A 20,992-nucleotide genomic window follows, 5' to 3' on the forward strand; every position below is an offset into this window, starting at 1 on the left:
AAGAACCTGCTCTGCACTCTGAGTCTTGGAAAGCTGTGCACAGTAAACTACTGCACAGAACTGTAAGACATGTGAGGGAAGCAGACAGAACCCCCAGTGTGTGGTTTATCTTAACTGTGGCTAAGGCTGCCGAGAGATATTTTCTCAACAATTTCAAACTGAGAATTCACCGATACATTTTTTTTTATTCTATGACCTTGATAATTTAGTAAGTAAAATTTACAAAAGGAAGGCAGCAAAGTAAACCTCAGTTTTCTGCAGCATTAAAAAAAAATTAGGATCCAGCTTTATTTTGACTGAGAACAGAGGTTGGGGGTATGATGGTGATTCGGAAGTTCAGAATGATTTAAGCCAAATTTACTGCGTAATGAATTACCGAAGCCTCTTAAGAAGAAAATGTCAAAGTAGGGCTTGTGAGTTTGTCCTTTAATTAAAATTTCTTCTTTCATATTTGTCTCACAGACACCACTAGTCAAAGCATATAGGAAAACCACACACGAATTCTCTGTTATAACAGCCAACACATGTCACACGTTTAAGAAGAAAGAGCTTTATCTATTGATTGCAAAGTTAATGTAAAGTTTTCATATTTTTTAAAATTAAATTTAGCACATGTTTAGCATAAGCTTTGATTTTTGATAAATAATTTCAACACAAATATTAAAAGCCATGATTCTTCCTATATCAATACTAATCAGATCAGCATTCAGAAATAAAGGGGAAAATTAACTAGTAGTCTCTCAAATACATAGCAAGTGTTTTTAATCTGTGGCCCACTGTATTGATATTATACTCAGGCCTTTTGTGTTCACTACTTGAATTCCCATTTCACACCTCATTGGGTTTGTTTTCTCAGGCACTTCAGGGAAAATGTTATACAGAAAATACATCTTGTGTATTTATCTTTACCAGCATTGTTGGTCCAAGACAAATTCCAATAAAGAAAAGGAATCAGATATACCTTTAAGTCAAAATCGATATCTAGTATACCACTGTAAAATATTATTATTTAATAATACATTACTACAATAATAAATTTAAAAAGTAGGTAAAATAATAAAATGGTTGTGTAAACCACAAAAGCCATCCAATTTGTTTGATTTTCCTTGACCTAATATAAAAAGGAAATATTTACTTGATTTATAGCAATGCTTACTGTTTTTTATCAATATATTCCTAAAGCCACCTAAACTGAAAGTGTTTAAATATCTATTTGTATGTGTGTAATTTGTAAGAATAATTACCAAGTGGATCATGTGAGTTCCACTGGATTAATTACTGCAAGTCAGGTGCCTGTCAGGTGGTCCATGATAACTCTGGAAAGACTCAGCCAGCTTTCCTTCAATGTGCCACTATCATTTGAGAGTTCAAGCAACAAACAAGTTTATCTTCTTAAAGTAAAATGGAAGCTCATGATATGCTTTGATGAGTCAATCTTCTGCAACTGCACAGGCTAGAAGTGTTGAACTCTTAGGAAGATGCCTAAGGTTTTCTTTTTTTTTTTTTAAATTATGTTCCCTTTGTGTCATATCATGTAACACTGTTTACTATAGAAATTCATAACTGAAAATGACATTTCATCTAATCTTACCCTGAACTGGTCCATTTTGTATGATTTCTCTCATAATCTCTGTTTCCTGGAATGAAAAATATCATTGAGCATTAATAAGAAATACTAAAGCTAATGTCTGGTGTATAATATGAGCTGTAGGACAATCCATTTAGGGATTAGATAATCCTCAGTCAGATACTCAGCCACTTGAAACTTGCTGCACTCCTGCATTGAAATGGACATATGTACTATAATGCATTGATAAACTTTGAAGTGGTCATCTGCACCATATTGCATTGATGAACTTTTCAATGGCCATTTGCACCCTAATGGATTGATGATCTTTCAAAGGGCTGTATGCACTATAATGCATTGATGACCCTGTTAAAGCCAGTGCATGCCCATTTGCCTTATTGATTTTTATTACAATACTTTTGGAGTGGAAAAAAATTATACTAACTTTTTATGGCAATAAAGAAAATTAGGAGATTGAGCTAGTGAATATTCATGTTTCCTATGGTCTTCCGATCACAAGAGCAGCTGCACCAAACTGATGATGAGGCTGTACACCAACTTCATTACAAACACTCCTATTTTATTCTTAGTGTCCCCTCGGTAGGGAGGCAGTTCATTCATTCATTCATTCAGTCTTCCATGTACATTTAACACAAAGTTTTTTTTTTTTAATACATACTGTGATAGAAACAAATTTTGATGCTTCATAATTTTTAAGATAGTTACATGTTGGTGGTTTAGACAGGTGAAAAACCAGCTAACTTCAGAATCATATAATAAGGGACAACCTTAAAGAACCATTGATAAAAACAGAAAACAACTACATTACACGACAGTTTAAGGAAACTATAATCTTCCCTCTTTATACTAGTTCATTATGATTTTAAACTCTTACTTCAATCCATTTTTTGATAAATATTTATATAACAGGGTACAATTTCCTGAAGATGAAGAGTATCCTACAATAAATCCAGGTTAATATGAAGACACTAATCCCACTTGAAAGAAAAAAAAAAAAACACAAAATTTTGCCATAGGTCTGGACCCTTGTTCGAAGTTTCTTCAGGTGGAAAGGTGAATGAATAGCCGTTTGAGTCAGAGAAAATATTTTCTATGTTGGTAAAGAAGATTGAGAAGGCATGATCTATGCAGGCAATAGAGAATCATCTCATTTATTAAGATTCTTATAGGTAAGTAGAGGTTTGAATACTGGCAAGACATTAACTTCCATATGTTGTAAGTCAACCATGCATAAAAGGCCAGAACACCATGATAAAAACATTAAGATGATGATCTCATAAAACCTGTGGTAATCAAAGGTCCATATGTTTCTTAAATGAGTCTAGATAACCCAGATGAGATTGGGTTAAAACTGGGTGACCATTAGGCACAGAGTCTAAGGATCTTTTTCTCACCATGTGGAGGTTCCCTTTTGTGGACTAAAGCTCGAGATCAATAAACTGAACTGCTGCTACCAAAACACAGTGGCTTAGCTGTGAGCTCGCAGTCTCCTGCACATGCGTACTAAATAAGCCAGAATTTAAACCTTGGTTTGTGGGGGGGCATTCTAAATTTTATGCCAATCCCTTGCAATTTTTGCTGTAACAATTACATTGCCCTACAACTATCAAAATGCACGTTTTTAATGGGCATTTTAAGAATAGCAACAACTGTATGTGAGCAGGACAGAGAGATTCAGTGGTTATTTCAGAGATCCAGGCATTTGCCACCAAGCCTGAAGACCTGAGTGTCAGTTCCAGGACACACATGATGTAAGGAGATGTGCCAAGTTGTTTTCTGATCTCCACATGTGAAGTACACTCTTGCCAGACACCACACAGACACCACACACACACACACACACACACACACACACACCATAAACAAATACAGTAAAAGTTCTATCTAAAAGTATATCTGCAAACACAACATTTGCTTGTCTATAATAATTTAAAAATAGTAAGAATAACAGCAGAGTTATCTAGTTTAAGAATGACATGCTTGTTAGTCCTTGCAGTTTAGACTTACATTGGAAGAGACTCTGTATGGGGGAGAACATTGGTAGATTCTGTTGGATTTCTCAAAGCTGTTGGGGCATGGCTTTGTGGCATGCCGTTTCCCCCGTCCATCTGATCTACTTGCCATAGCACAGACATTATTGGTAGTGTTTTGGTCCTTGAAAAGTGGGTAGCATGCATGAGATACCAGTCTAAGAGGAATAAGAAAAAATCAGGATAGTATTGAGAAAAATGCCATAGTACCCTGTCTATAGTCAAGTTTGTGGATTTTGTTGCTTATTCGCCCACATGACTCTGAACTGTCGGCCACCTACATAACACAGCAGTCTAACAATACTATAATCTTCCCTCTTTTTACTCTTAATTGTGATTTTGAACTCTTACTTCAATCCATTTTTGATAATTATGTACTTAGCATGGAATTTCCTGAAGATAAAAGTATACTGCAATAAATCCAGATTAATATGAAGACATTTACTTCATTATTTGTTGATGGAATATTCTGAAAACTTCACTTTTAGAATTAAGATTGATTTTTTTATTTTGTCAACACTTCAATTACACTATCTTTTTTCTTAATATTTCATTGAATAAGTGTCTAGTTCATGATACTATGGGGAAACAATATAATTTTATATAATATTAAAATTTATAAAGTAAATTGTTCTAAGTTGTGTATTATATAAAAATTAAACTGTTATTGATAGATTTTGAAACTGAACCATGAATAAGTTTTTTGGATCCAAAATATTTGCCTCCAAATTTCACATTACCTTACTGTATAGAGAAGTGGATAGTATGGAAAGAAAACCATGTAATTAGTTATGTAAATAAGCAATACCAAAATGACTATAGCCCTAGACAAAGAACTATGAGCAACTAATAAGTGCTGAGAGAGAAGAATTAGCCTCTCGCAGGGAAGAGCCTTCTTATTAGCTATCAAAGACAATATGGTCAGCTGTTGTAATAGGGAGCGGCGGGGCTGTGTCCCCAACACCCTGGCCGCTTGGCTAGCTCATGCCCAAAATAACAACACACAAACTATATTCATTTAAAAACCGCTTGGCCCGGCTAGTTCCAGATTCTTATTGGCTAGCTCTTACATATTGTTCTAACCCATTTCTAATAATGTGTGTAAGCACCCCAAGGTGCGCTTACCGGGAAGATTCTAACCTATGTCCATCCTGGGGAGCTTCATGCGTCTGCCTCAGAGCGCAGAGCTATTGTGTCTATCCGGCAGAGCTGAGCATGGCATCTCTGCTCCAGAGAGCACCAGTCTCTCCAGGAGCAGAGCAGAGTCTGACCTCACTTCCTCTTCCGCCCAGCATCCTATTCTGTTTATTCCACCCACCTATGTTCTAAGCTATGAGGCCAAGCAGTTGGTTTATTATAATTAACCAATTACCTTCCTCCATCAGTCAGCCCTGAAACTACATACAGGCAAACAACAAAAACCTACTCACCAGGTTGTATTTATGTATATGTACATAAATCCCATAGTGTAAATACATATGTGTGTGTATGTGCAACAAAAATAATCAGGGTAAAATTATATATTCGAGAGCTGGGAGAGGCTAGACAAAGAAAAGGAAATAAAGGAAGTTATATAATCCTATTTTAATCAGAAATGTATTCTTTTACTAGAGCTATGATTGAATCTCTAAAGCTTAGGTAATGATATCTGAACTTTGGCCTTAAGATAATCAGGTCTAAGTGAGATCATGAGAATAGGCCACTTATAGACGCAATTATTCTGCTCATGAAAGAGAAACTATTTCTCTGCTACATGGTGATACTATGAGAGGGTAGATATTTGCCAGCCAAGAAAACATCACTTCCGATGCATTGAATCAGCCACCATGTTGATCTTGACTTTGCAACTCCAAAATAAAATGTCCATTGTCTATGTCATTTTGTCATGGTGGGCCAAACAAATAAACACAATGATATTTAGTTGGGTTGCAGTGCCAAATTATGTATACTATATATAATATACATATATTAAGTTTGTGTGTGACGTATGTGTGCCCACATGTGTGATAGTGCTTGTGTCCTTAACTACACATATGGAAGATGGCGATTGAAGTTGTTTTTTTTTTTTCATTCTCGTCTTTAGATAGAGTCTCTCACTGAATTTAGTGTTTATCAGTGGATTAGTCTGTCTGACAAGTGACTTCCTGCTATATTCCTGTTTCTGACTCCATGTACTGATATCATAGGCTAGATATATATGCTGTTTCTTTATCTTTCTGCCCCCTTCTGTAATTTGTTCTAAGATCTAGGTGTAGGGGTTGCATTGTAGATATGCCAACTGTTTCATCTGATCATAAGACCAAGCAAAAGTTAACCATACTGAAAGATACCAAATTCAGCAACTTCAATTCACAACAATTCTTTACTGGGTGAAATATATTAAATAACTTAATGTATTAGCTCCCATTAATACCTGCCATCCCTCTCACTCATGACTGGCTGTGATCAGATGCCATGAAATAGCAGGCACTTTAGTCTTATATGATAAAGAACAACTATCTCTGTCTATCAGCTAGAGTTCCCTTTGTTATTTAATAACTTTGTCATACATTAGACATAGGATATTATATAGCTATCAAACTACATGAGACTGAAACAATGCCACTTGCCATTTTCCATCCAATAGGATAGAAACTAATGGGTCATCAAAACTGTAAATTGCTCACTTATTGTATTTTTCTTGCGTTTAATCTGACTTTTCCTGGAGTTCTATACTCCTCAATCTGGATAACCAGATGGAATAACAGATTTATCAGTGGCATTGACCAATGTTACTCCCTCTGTTACAACCCAATAAAACTATCTGGCTCAGAGCAACAGGAACAAATACTTCTTTGAGTCTTCACATTAATTTAGCCAGAAATGTGATCCTTCTTCCAACACTATTTCCAGTGACTGATATGTTAGCAGAAGCCAAGTGCAATATATATATTTAAGTGTGGCATTTACTTGTGGTTAGGTAGATGTGGCATGGTTTTTAGAGTTTCTTTTTGTAAAATAGAATCTTGAAACCAATCTTTTTCTATATCCTCATGTAAAAAAGAAAACACGCACAAGAATCCTAGAAACACATGTCGAACAGTTATTTACCCACGTTTTCTCAGGAACCACCAAGCCCTATCAATGCTGCCACTGTTGCATCCATGGCGGTTTTTGGCACAGCAAGAGATCAAATTCTGAGGGGAGAGATTGGCTGTGTATCGACCATTGGACTGAATTGCTATCCGGTCTGCTGCCACACCTGTTTCAAACAAAATACTGATTAATATAAAAATAACATGTGATGTCATAGTTCTAATACATTTTTATTTGAACCCTCAACTACATTTCAAAATTGATATTGCTCCAGTAACTCACTTCTCAACGGCTTTTCTAGTTCTGTGTTCATTTGAAAACTTGTTTCCCAGCTGGTTGCAGCATTAGGGTGGGTTTAGGAAATACGGTCTCTCTGGAGGAAATGTGTCACTAGGTGTGGACGTCTTCTGTTTTTGTTTTGTTTTATTGTTGTTGTGTTGGAATGTCATGACAATATCATGCATACTATTTTAAAATTTTAACATGAAAAATAAATATACATTAACTGGCAAAGAATAGACAAAGAAAGAGATGACATATCTCTGCCCTCATAGAAAAATGGGAAATGGATCAATGGTAGCAAAAATCAACTTGTGTGTGACTATAGTGTACTACAGTGTGGCCACACTTACATTGTAGTCAAATGTAAAAGGAGAAGCAAAAAATTGGGGCGAGGACCATTTCAGTAGGAAATTTTGAGATGCTTTAGCCTGCTCCTGAGTGTTCTTTTAGGACTACATCAAAGCACCAGAACATAGCTCTATGAAGATGTTGATAGTATCCAGACATTATCACTGTACATTCTATTTAACTGTGAAAAAAGTCTTTGGGGATAATTTTGGAGATCAAATATTGGGATCAACCAGAATATCTTATTTATTGGCTTTAGGACCAATAAATAGCTGTTAGAGGGATGTTTCTTACAACTTAAAATGAATATTAACATTATTTTGGAAAGCAATCTTATTAAAAGATATTATATCACCTTAAATTTAAAATCTATAGATTTATTTTGTAGAGAATGAGATGCAAAACTTCAATCTACTATGATTTAATCTAGAATTGAACTTTGCTTCAAAATAGCTTAATAACTATAGTTTTATAAATCTTATAAAAATAAATAATGTAAAGATTTTATGGGAATTTATATATGAATATTAGAAATCTTGATGAAATTATGATAAAAGTGAATTAAAATTTAAACTCAAAATCAAATTAATTTTGCTAATTTATTCATTATCTATATACATTAGATACTAACGCCCAAGATTTAGATTATAATATGTAACCTCCAGGTTCCTTTCTTTGGCCATAATATTTAAACTGACCATTTACTATTTTTTACATTCTCCAAGCTTATAAACTGTCCAAATACTCTACCATGCTCTAAAGACAGGAGAAGTTATGAGGAAGTGATTGAAATAATGTCATTACTTGCAGTGGAAAAAGCCCAGGATGCAGCACAGTTTTTTTGATCCAATGGACCATGAGTCCATCCAGGCCACTTATAAGAAGCAATGAAAACCTCAGGAAGATCGGCTTTGGCAGGAAAAGATGCCTAAGGGAAAGGAAACAGATATATTAGAAGTTTTCAAGTATGTCCACACTGTCACTGAAAGATGCATGCATGCCCTCTTGCAGTGTTTATAATGATTTTAAATTATTTTATGCATTAAGGCTTCTGAGGGAAGCATAGCTACCGGGTATTTCTTTCTGCTTGGGTTTAAAGGCAGCTAGCTGCATGTTGGGAATCACAGCATGGATTGGAGGCTTTTTTTTCTGGTTGCCAAGTAGTGCAAGGACCCTTCTAGCAGTGTCCCTGTCATTTTGAATTATGACTTGCTCATTCACATGAAATGACATAGGAGATTGTGAAAAATCAGCCCTTGTAAAGAATGTTACTTCTATAGCTCTCCTCCTTTGGAGAGTGTATGTGACCGTCAGGTGAAAGAATTTCAAACAAAGGCTTTCAGGGCAATTCATATTAACACAGGAAATCATTCAATTTTGCATCATTATGGGAAATGAAACTGAAATTAATTTGCTCATATTCATAAATTCTGAAAGATTAAAGAGAACTTTAAAATGCGTATAATACGAGACCAGCCTGGTCTACAAGAGCTAGTTCCAGGACAGGCTCCAAAACCACAGAGAAACCCTGTCTCGAAAAAAAAAAATGTGTACAATACCAAAGATATAGCACCATGATGTCATAAAAACCCACATTAAATTCCCAACAGGGTCAGTTCTTGCTACTATCTCAACATGTCTAGGTGACATAGTAAGGGGAGATATTTGCAACCCTTTTCAATAAATGAGGTAACTGACTTCTAAAAGCTAATGGATATGCTAAAGACCCAGCAAAATAGGACTTTCTCCTCAGACTAGACCCTTGACTTAGAACTTTACTGACATCATGCTCCATTATTATCATTTTTATGAGAAATACATGGATGCAGCACCTTGTATCAGAACTTAAATGTCGGTACATGATAAAAGTTCATTGACTTAATAGTTTCATGATTTGTGCTAGTGATGCTACTAATCTGACATCTTACAAAAATTTACTTCTAACAATTATAAAATAGACTCAAAGTCTAAAGCAAGCAAAATTTAAACTGTATCTGTCTCTATGAAGTAAATGCATTAATCCAAAATAACTTATGAATTAGAGCACTGAGGAGAGAATTCACTTTTGACTTAAAGAACTATTACCACCCAATGAGAAAGTACCCTGAGTCCACTCCTAAAAGTTTCGCTGCTTAGACAGAAGAGTGAAGGACATAATGGTGGTTACCACAAATGGCCTCAATGAGAAGGGTGAGCATGACGGGGATCGGTGATGAAATTGATTGAAATGCCAGTGCTGCTAGACGGACCATAGAACAGAACCTCAGAGCGGAAGCAGCATAAGCTAAGAGGAGTGACCAAGGAGACCCAGACTCAGTCTCACAGGTGTCCCTCTAAATGGCAAACAAAAACACGACTTACACATCACCTGTGCTTCCTCGTATCTCTCTCATCAGCTTATCATTGTGCATTTAAGTGCATATCACATTAAGTTGCCTCAAGCATCCAGAAAACTTGAGCGTCTGAACATCAGTTGTTATTTTATGGCTTTGAAACACAATTTAAGAGGAGAATGGGGATACATCCCTTCTTCTCTGTTGAGGCAATTAAGATCCATCATTTGTAGTACACTCCAGCAGAATTTAGTGATGTAGAATGTGACTTCCATTCACAGACAGATACACAAATAAAAGTTTGTGTATCTGTGTGTGATTGTGTGTATGTGTGTGTGTGTGTGTGTGTGTGAGAGAGAGAGAGAGAGAGAGAGAGAGAGAGAGAGAGAGAGAGGGGTGTAAGTCAGGTAGATTTCATCTCTTAAAATATGCTTTCTCCTTTGGGCCCATTAAACTATTGTGGCACTACTTTGCTACTTTCATGATTCATTCTTTGAAACTAAAAATTCCAAAAAAAGTGATAATCCTCAGTAAGATAACATAATAAAGACAAATCAATTATAATGATTTTTTATCGAAAACATATTTAACTACACAATAAGACAGAGGAATTCATGAAATCCATGTATTGGTCTTTTGAAGAATTTTTTTATCACTTTTTAATATTGTTTCCATGAAAGGAAGCCTTTATGACCTGAAGCTAGTCAGAGAGATTACCTTCAATTGTATTTTCCTCATGATATCAAATGATTTAATTAAGGAACACAGAGAAAATGTTACATCCCATGATCCCCAAAGTATTGCGTTCCATTAGAAACCAAAAATGTTTTCAAGAGTTAATAAGTAAAAACAATATCCCGAAATAATAACTTTCAGGAACTGGCTAAAGAATTCTGGCTTTAATAAATGATATATTCTAATTAATTAATTTTATGAAATATTACCTAATAACTAAAATAATCAAGAGGACAACCTAAGATTGTCAGAAATTTCAAATGTAGTATCTCATATAAGGAAGAAATTTGTCTTCAAACAGAGTATGTATTTTTTCATAAGGGCATTTTTAATTGTTTATATTGTTATGCTAAAAAAAATCAGTTTTAAATTCTATTCCCAAACCAACATTTGCCAGATTTGAGAATTAATATGAACATCTCCCTATTTCAACATTTTACTTAGAAATTATGAAGATGCTATGGGCAGATGTAGAGTAGAAATCCAGAGCAGTGCCAGTTACCAGAGACTCACTTACATTACCTTGTGCACTTAGTCCAATTACAGAGAATGAAAAGGCAATAACAGGCAGCCTTAAGACACACTTGTTTTCTTAAGAACACCGTTATGAATCTATATGTTGTTTCTATACATACAGGGCACACACTATGTGGAACACCCTCCTATCGTCACCTCACCTCCAACTTCACCCTCTCTCCTATTTTAATTTGGATAACCAAGAACATCTAAAGTTTAAATAATGAAACCAAAAACTTAAGCCTATTCCAACATTTCACAGTTCCAGATCAGTGGTGAAGAATACCAAGACATTTCTCTAAAATACTTAATTCTGGGAAGAAGAAGGGTGTATTTTCTGATAGCCGGGGAATAGATGGATATTTCTCATCCTCAAGAATATTTAACTTTGTATGTTAGTTTTTGGAATCCTTTGATGATTCTCTGGTACCTCGTGCTCAGTGGCTAGTGCCAGGTCTCCAGTCCCATCCTTTCTTCATAGTCATAGAATTTTTATCATGGCTGAGGAACGAGACTACACTGGCCAGACTCCAGGTGCCGCTGTTACTATTTCCAGTACAGTACACAGAAGTGTCACTTGTACTGTCTGAGAATTTTCTTTAAAAGACTACTCGGGCTTTGTTTTTCTACTCCTGCTTTTTCCTGCTACCAGAAATTAGGTGTTATAGATAGGCATAGAGGAATCTCCATGAGCTGTTGTCCCACCTTGGAAATGAAGGAACAAGAGTTGAAGGGGCAACAACAGAGTGCAGCTTGGGTCCAGGACCCTCTTCCTCTGTGGCTTTGCTTGCATAATTGGAGGGATGATTTATGCTGTGCTTGTACCACTGCCATTTTTAGTCTTGTCACTCACAGTTGAGCCTTATCATACTTACTAAAGCACAAAGAATTGTCATTGAAGTTTCTAGGTCAATGCTGTATTTCATTGAACCGAATCTATGAAATGTAAGAAAGCTTCCCAATTTCAGAGGTACTAAAAGTTTAGAAAGATGCATATGAGTACAGATGAATATATCTTAAATGGTTTACCTAGAACACAGGTTAGAAGAAAATTTAGCAGATAATTTTAAAGGAAGTTGATTTACTTGAACAGCTTATAAGAACTGTTTTTTTTAATTTATTTGGTTTCTATTTTCAACACAATATTTTATTTAGCAAGTGCCAAGGGTATCTAAAACTTATGTGAGGATCTAAAAATTATGGATAGTATTTCATAGTTTTAAGGGTTTGTCATTTGGCTCAATGCAGATCGTTTCATTTTATTTCATTTTCTATTTCATGCTAGTGATAAAGCAAAGAATTAATGTCTTGTGCAGTAGATTTGTGGAAGAAATAAGAGTAGAAAAGAAAGAGCCTGACACTCAAAAGACAGGTAGTGGGTATATGGTACATGAACTCCTCTGATTACTTTAGAAATCTACTTTTTTAAAACCAACTAATTTATTCATTGAAGCAATCTTTTCTCATTTTACATAGCGATCCCATTCCTACTCCCTTCCCTCCTCCCGCTGCCCCCACCTCCTCCTACCCCACCCCTATGCACTCATCAGAGAGGGTAAACTTTCCCATTGGGAGTCAACAAAGTCTGACACATCACTTTGAGGTGGGACCAAGGCCCTTCCCTTTATATTTAGGCTGAGCAAGGCATCCCTCCAAAGAAAATGGAGTCCACAAAGCCAATTAAAATACTATGTATAAATCCTGGTCCCAATACCAGTATCCACAAAGACTGCCCAAATAACACATCTGCAACCTACATTCAGAGGGCCTAGTTTGGTCCTATGCAGGTTTCCCCACTGTCCGTCCACTAGTGAGCTCCCACTAGCTCAGGTCAGCTGTTTCTGTGGGTTTCCTCATCATGGTCTTGACCCCTTTGTTCATGCATCAATCCTCCAACTCTAGGACTGGTCTCCGGAAACTCAGCCAAGTGCTTAGCTGTGGATCTCTACATCTGCTTCCATCAGTTGCTGGATGAAGGTTCTATGATGACACTTAAGGTAGTCATCCATCTGCTTATAGGGGAAGGCCAGTTCAATAAAAATATACTTCTTAAACACCTTTGTGAGGATCTATCTGTGATAATCAGTTGGGACCCCCTACTGATCTGGTTGTGCTCAGTCACCTTATAGCATCATGCATACAGTGGTAACTAGAATTTTAAAAGCTTGAATCCAGTGTTAGCGAGAATGTCCACTCTCCTGGTTTGTTCCTGCCCTTGTCAACATGTATGAGAATGTTCTGAGGTGAACGCACATTAACACAAGCTCCACCACAACATATGACCCAGACTCTCTGGTATCATTTACACTCATTGTGTGTGGCCAGCTGCCTTGTATACATGAGTGTTGGAGCCAAACAGCCATTTTATAGGGAAACAGACCATTTTGTCCAATAGTATGTGGATTATAAAGTTGTTTAACTGTGTTTTTCTTTTTGTTGTCAGTGTTTTGGTCTCCACATAGTTTTCTGTTACACAGGTGCTTTTGGTGCCAGGATGAGATCTTCTTTCAGAAAGAACTATTTTTACTCAAATAAAATGTTTCAACAATTTAAAAATGAGACCTCATGAAACTGAAAAGCTTCTGTAAGGCAAAAGACACTGTCAATAGGACAAAATGGCAGTTTATGGAAAATATCCTCACCATCTCTTCATCATAGAGGACTGGCTTCCAAACTATATAAAGAACTCTAACTAGACATCAAAAAAAAAAAAAAAAACCAAAGAATTCAATTTTAAAATGGGGTACATATTTGAACAGATAATTCTCAAGGAAAAAAATCTCAAATGGATGAAAAATATTACTGTTCAGTATCCTTAGCCATCAGTGAACTACAAATCAAAACAACTCTGAGATTCAACCTTACACTTGTCAGAATAGCTCAGACTGAAGAGGATGTGGAGTAAAGGGAACACTCTTGCATTTCTGGTGGGAGTACAAACTTGTACAGCCACTTTGAAAATCAATATGGAGGTTTTTCAGAATACTGGAAATCAACCTACTTCAAGACCCACCTATACTAGTTTTGGGCATAAACCCAATGGATTATCAATCATACCACAAGGACACATGCTCAACTATGTTTATAGTAGCCAGAATAGTCAGAATCTGGAAACTATCTAGATATCACTCAACTGAAGACTTTATAAAAAAAATGTGATTCATTTATACAGTAGAGTATAACTCCACTATTACAAAGAATGATATCTTGAAATTCAAAGGCAAATGGATGAAATTAGAAAAAAATATCTTGAGTAAGGTTACCCAGATTCAGGAAAACAAACATGGTTGCACACACTTATTAGTGGATATTACATGGAAAGTAAAGGATAACCATGATACAATCCATAGACTCAGAGAGGCTAGGTAACAAAGAGGACACTTGGATCTTCCTGGGTAGAAGAAATAAAAGAGAGTTCCTGGGTGGACTGGAGAAAGATATGGATGGGACCATGAAGGATCAGATGGGGTGGTGTAAGTGGAAGAGTACCATACTGAAAGAGCTTACTAGATAGGGAATCATTTCAGGGTCCGGTATAAACCTAGTTCAAAAGAAACTCCCAGGAATCTACAAGGATGACCCCAGCTAAGACTCCTAGCAAAAGAGGACATATAGCCTGAACTGGCCACCAGCTGTAACAGGCAAGACTACCAGTAGAGGTATTGGGACACCATTCTAGGCACATAACTTTTGACTTATAGTCTGTCTGGCCTATGGGATGTCCTGGGAAAAGAGTGACACAGATATTGTGGGAGTGGCCAACCAATGACAGTTCCAGCCTGAGACCCATGCCATAGGAGGGAGCCCACTCCTGATACTGCATGGAGCAGAAGGATGCAAAGGCTGGATGGCCCAGAAACTAAGATAGAACCAAACACAAGTGGAGAAAAAAAGTCAATATAATGATGCCTTACAATATTCTGGTATACTCATAGATTGATGCCTACCCCTAAAGTTATCAGAGAGGCTTCAATAAAAAATGATGGAAAATACAAGGATTATATCTAATTACCAGAGAAATAAAACAATCAACTGTTATGTGTCACTTAGATAGTGATGAAACATTCAGATGATCAAATGAACATTTGTTTACTTATAAAAAATTTTAGGGGCCTAAAAGTTAATAAGTAATTCATAAAATGGTAGTTTTGATTTGATTTACTCTTAACATAGAACCGAAAATTTATGTCATCATTTTTATCTGTGAGTTTTCCAACTAAGTCCATTTACATTGAATAACAAAATAAAGATTCAAATTAGGGTAACTGACATTTTACAGATACCAACTTGACATCAGATGTAGTAGTAAGACTATGGGTTTCAGCTGACATGCCATTCTTCTTAACATCTTAATAGTTCTAGAAGAGTTCTATTTTCAAAATAATATCAAATTATTTTTTCAGGGAAATCAACAGTAGCAATAATAAAACTTCACATTTCTTAAATTTATTGAGGTTTTTTTGCATGTGTTTGGATATCTCTCCTTCATGTATACAAAATGCATGTGTACTATATGCATGCCTGGTGTCTGCAGAGTCAAAAGATGACATCAAACTGACTGGGATTGTAGTTAACAGATGATTATGAGCTCCCATGATGGTGCTGGAAACTAAAACTGGATCTTCTGCCAGAGCAAAAAGTACCCTTAAACATGAAGCAATCTCCCCAGGCTGTCCTTTAAAAATTTAAACTGAAACAAATATGCAAATAAACACTTAACTTTTCGACTTTTGAGCAAAAATGATAATTTTTTATCCAAAGTATTTTCAATATTTATAAATAAATGTCATGCAATGAGGTTTCTTGGAGTACTTGATAAATCCCCATGCATATATATATGTAATATATATACATATACATATATATTACATGTACAAATGCATGCACATATCTGTGCAAGTGTACAATACTTTGTACAGAGCTTTGTATGTACTGGGAAAGCACTCTACCACTAAGCACATCACCAAACCCAGATATACCTTTTAACATCTCTTCAATAGTAATTTTTCTGCTGGCTCAGAAGAGCCTCCATCAATGTAAGCTTTACAAGCAGCCATAATAATTGGTTGCCTCTAATTTTTTTTCCTAAGGAATTGGACTATGTTCTATTTTTCCAAGAATATATACTTCTGCTCCTTGCAGTACTCTTATTTTAAAACGTTAGCTGAAGTCAGTATTTCTTAAATTATATTGTATAGAGTCTGAGATCTAACTATTAACCCAAAACTTATCTAATCTGAGAATTTAGAAAATGCTGCATTAAAAAGTTGCTAAAAATAAAAACTGCAATATTCTCTGTATTCTTATGAGTACTATGAATCTTATTATGAATCTTCAAAAGGCAGATATAATGTGCTTTTTATCTGGCAGCAGCTGAGAAACAGTCTCCTAGCTGTCAGCTATCCCAGAATTCCTGGAGGCTGAAGTACAGGCCAGCTTCCTCTCAACATTCTCTGTATTGGAAAAACTTTTGAGTTCCAACACTCATCTAGGCAATATGGCCAAAGAATGAGAGAGATTTTGGGTTAGAGTACAGTGCATTTTTTAGCACACCAGAAATCAAATCACAAATATTTCAATAATAGATCAACCACACTAAATGTAATTTTGGAATTTATACCAATAACCCTCTTACATATATATTTCTGAAAATAATTAAATAAAGGAAATATCAGTTATTCAGAAATACAACTTTATGAATTGTCCATTTGTATTAATCTTTGAGTCAGTTTGATATTATTTATTAGGTATTAATTTGTAGCCAAGAGGATTCATCTTTAGTCCATATAAGACTAACATTTCAACTCAGTTTGTGTTGCCCTCATGTCCTTCCCATAAATACATGCTTTGGTTCCTAAACTATTCCCCAAACAGCCCTCAGCTACTGTGCCTAAGAAATCAGAATCTTTTTCTAAGCTGGTATGTCATAATTAGGCAATGGAACCCTTGAAGTTCAGTTGAATTGTCCTTGCTGATTTCTTGGAACTACTTAGCTTTAAACTTTCCTAAAACACTAATCATTAAAATTGTTTTTCATTTATATATTTCCACAGAAATTTTTAGGCAAATACCCAAGAACCAATAAATGGTTTAGAGTGAAATATTCTGTTGTCTGCTGTGGTGAGTGGAAGCTTGAAAAACTCTATCATGTGTTTTTCTAGACTACAGTAAATTATCAGAAGCTGAAAGTTTACGTTTTAAAAGAAAATGCTGTGAAAATATCAAATAAAAGTATATAATATTTAAAAATAAATATTGAGTTCACTCTATCCCTCAATGAAAGAAAATGCAAGAATAGCTGTTATAATGGTGCATTTTCTAAAACGATACCAGGGGCAAAAGGAAAGACAAAAAAACACAAGAAAAAATATACTTTTTCCAGTTGTGTATAAAGATAAGTCACTAAAAACCATGAATGAGCCATACTGCTAAAGATTTTGTCATAGTAGTTATAGAAGACTCCAAACACTTTCTAGGCTGAATATCTATGAAAAATAACTGTTGGTAGGAGATTAAACATCTTTTCTATGGCTGAAGTTATCTGGACATACTTATACTACAGACTCCTGGGGTAGGAGCAATAGAAAAGGTTTTGCAATGTAATGAATTCCAAGGCAACAATTTCCTTGTTCAGTCTCAGTGTAACTTAGGCTCACTCAATCTTAGCTTGCTTGGTATTAGAGCACTCAGTGATGCTGGTACCCAGAACATCGAGCTGTTGTGGGAATTAAATGAGACGAAGCCTGCAGGTATTTGCATGTTTGGCACATATCGGCTCAATAAACATCAGTTGGTATCATTTTCTCTGATACTAGTTAAGACTGAGCAATGCTGTCACATGGGGTGATCGTGTGCCTGGAAAACAAAGCTTGGGCTGAATGTTTAACAGACACTAGTTGATTTGCAATGCTTGTAACAGCAGCATGCTGAGAGAATTGGGACATCCAGAACCTGATGCACTTAACGTAAACTGACAAGCTGCACTACAGTGTTACTGCAAGCCACGCTGCTCTGGACTGCAGTAACAGATCTCAGAGAAACAGTTTAACTTGAAAGTGCATATGCCTGGGAAACACTAGACATTAAGTGGTAAGATTTTGTAGTCCCTAGAAAGGTAGCAGCTTCTGTGTGTAACTTGAAGCTTCTGTGTGTAACTACCTGGGCAAAAGCAGGAAGCATGAAAATACTAAAAACACAATTTTACAATCTAGTGTGCCAGGTCTCCAGGAAAAATTCAAATACATTCTTTAAGGCAACTTGAGGACTTTTGAGAACAAATCTTTTCTAAGCATCATGGAGTGAATGCCTAAGATTGGTTTTTCATGACAGTGAGACACATCTGCTGCTGTCAGCACCAATCTACTTCATAAAAGGGTGATGGGAACTGAAGAAACTCCATAGGCATTTGCTTTCATTGTGACAAGATTAGCCATTTGGACAAGAAACTGCTTTTGCCTTGACTGCTTTACTATGTGCTGTGGAAACTAGACATGCGTGATCCACAAGAAAGAGACTGCTGAACTTTGCCAAAACAAGGCAGGGCAATGCTTTGAGATTCCTGCTTCATAGAAGAGTCTGACAGACCTTCTGCAGGACACAAAGGAAAGGGAAAGAAACTAATGAACTTTGCTAAAACAAGTCAGGACAGACCTTCTAATTTCCTGTTTCATTGAAAAGTCTGCCTGATACTCTAGGCCTGCAGGCTGAAGATGGATGTTTTAACACTGCAAAGGAACTTTGGGTGACTGACAAAATGTCAAATGTCTCCATTGGTAGGTAATATATCCTTACAGTTTCTTGGATGGAGAATTAGGTGCAGTTTTTCTTAATTAAGAAAATAGGTATAAAACTTTAGAGTCACTACAATGGTATAAATGGTGGACTGTTTTCTCTGAATTTGCTAAATGAAAATGGACTGAAAATTGAAAATGCAGTTCATGTTAACTGTTTTTGTTGTATGTAGTTGCCTTCCTTTCTTAATTTATATTTTCTGGAAGCACTCTCACAAACATACCCTCCTCAGTCAAATCAACTTGACAATCAAGTCTAGCCACTGAAACCATGGAATATCAAACCTTTCAGCAGAAATATGTATTCCTGTAAAATCACTGACAATGAAACAGAACACCCAGTCATCATTTAAAAGACAAACATTTTATAGGTTGGTAATGGCTTTTATATTCAGCAATTTTCTTTTTTAATTTATATAGCAAAACATTTCATTTTCACGGTTCTGAAAAATCAAAACTGTATGTTATGGTTCAGATTTCTTTAAATATACACATGAGTTCATCTGTAAAACCACAGATACATCTATGAAGCAGAAAGAAACACTTACTGTCATTTCATTCATGCTCAGAAGCATAGGGCTAGGTGGCAAGGTGCCAAGGCGAAATTTGAACCCTTCTTCTAAAGTCATTCCCCAGAATTGGCTATAGTTCTGTGCTGTCCATCTACCTTACAAATGAAGCAGAAAGATATGTATAGGTTACATGATATCACTCATAAATACATTCTTATTTCTGGATCTAAAAATTACATAGTAATAGGATGTCAAAATATAGGAATTATCAGTACAGAGTGAATAGTCTCCATACGGATGCAACACTGATCTTTCAAAACTCAAGTACATGAAATACTAGTCTTGGATTTGGCCTGTTTCTGTTATGATAGATATAAGAAAGGTGAGGCCTCATAATTATATGTTGAAATCAAGAATATGAGATCTTTGTATACTATAAAAAGATTAAGTATAATAATGCTAATATATGCAGTTTCCTTTAGATGTACATAATTGCTCTTTAGAAAGAAACCTGACTTTACAGACAAGAACTTTCAGGTTAAAGAGGACAATCTGTGCCTTTTGAACTTTTTCAGTTTTGAAGTTTCTTTTGAAGTTTCTCGGCCAAACAGAAGTACCCATGAAAAATAAAAAGTTAGCTAGTCAAATATATTTTATTTTTGCAGTATTGGAGACTAAATCTAGGCAGGCAAGTGTTCTACCATTGAGTGGCTGCTTGGCAATCTTCATCATTCTACTTTAAAGAGATTATACCAGCAAATGTTATCTAGACAATAAGTGAGTTAATTTGTATCCAGTGTTAACCACTAATAGTTACTGGCAAACTTATTAGGTCCATTATTTAGAAGTCAGCTATTAAAATGCATGTTTTTCTAGAGGCTTATTTTTTCACCTTGCTTAGGGAAAAGTGCCTTATTTTCAAATATTGATAAGAAAATTTGAAGATAGAATTCTCCAGTAGGTGATGGTGGCTGAACACCAGATACTGGAGAGGCTTCTAAACATTGCTCATCCAACCTTCTACCCTACAGACAAATGCTTTCAGTATTTAAATCAGGTCTATACCATACTCTGCTGTGTTTGTCATCAAAATTACTTATAATGTGGTAAGCTCTTTGAGTGATTAGAAACTCAATTCTCAGTAATATTTTTAAAACAAAAACTGCAACACCTAAAGGATCTCAAGGTGGCAATCTCCGGATCTGTATTGCACATGTAATGTTAATTATAAAACAAACAGATTTCAGTATGGAAAAATAGAGATAGGAAGCTAGCAGAATTTCCAGAGGAAAAAAATTTAGAATTATACTTTTTTATAAGGTTCCATAACCAAAAGAAATTCAAATAAACAGATGAGAAAGTTTATTTCAAGATGTGTACAAAACAGTTATGACATCAAGACAGACAACAAAGTTACCAAAGTGAGCAAAAGAATAAGTAACTAGGAGGAAAAATTTTAAAACACTAAAAAAAAAAATCAGCCTAGAAATTTTTTGAGCCTAAAAGAGAACCAAAAACGCTTACACAACACCAACCAGAGGGTAACAAAAGAAAAAAAGCTCTGTACTAAGTTTGAATTACTTCATTTGGAGTTCTTGGCCAGTGAGGTCCTATAGATCCACAAATATCACAGACTATGTCCATTGCCCTTTCTTACACTCCAGAATTAAACCCTAATTCCCTATTGTTGAAAATAACAGATGCTTGCCACACACTGCAAAAATCAACCTGATACAGACCTGAAAGCTTTATACCTACTGGCTAGCTTGTATAGTGCTAGAAG

The 20,992-nt window shown here is 35.6% G+C and overlaps 1 protein-coding gene across 2 annotated transcripts in view; it reads right to left on the reverse strand.

Moving 5' to 3' along the window:
• Positions 1 to 20,992, reverse strand: part of Tinag (tubulointerstitial nephritis antigen) — an 84,999-nt gene that overhangs the window by 43,624 nt on the left and 20,383 nt on the right. For both annotated transcript variants that reach the window (XM_050126051.1, XM_050126040.1), the window contains exons 4-8: positions 19,246 to 19,360; positions 8,128 to 8,251; positions 6,709 to 6,859; positions 3,596 to 3,776; positions 1,592 to 1,637 (exon numbers count right to left, since the gene is read on the reverse strand). In XM_050126051.1, the coding sequence (XP_049982008.1) occupies positions 1,592 to 1,637; positions 3,596 to 3,776; positions 6,709 to 6,859; positions 8,128 to 8,251; positions 19,246 to 19,360 (617 nt within the window). The remainder of the gene's footprint in view (positions 1 to 1,591; positions 1,638 to 3,595; positions 3,777 to 6,708; positions 6,860 to 8,127; positions 8,252 to 19,245; positions 19,361 to 20,992) is intronic.

This window comes from Alexandromys fortis, unplaced genomic scaffold (genome assembly GCF_014885135.2).
Source record: "Alexandromys fortis isolate MF-2015 unplaced genomic scaffold, M_Fortis_MF-2015_v1.1 scaffold_22, whole genome shotgun sequence".
Taxonomy (NCBI): Eukaryota; Metazoa; Chordata; class Mammalia; order Rodentia; family Cricetidae; genus Alexandromys; species Alexandromys fortis.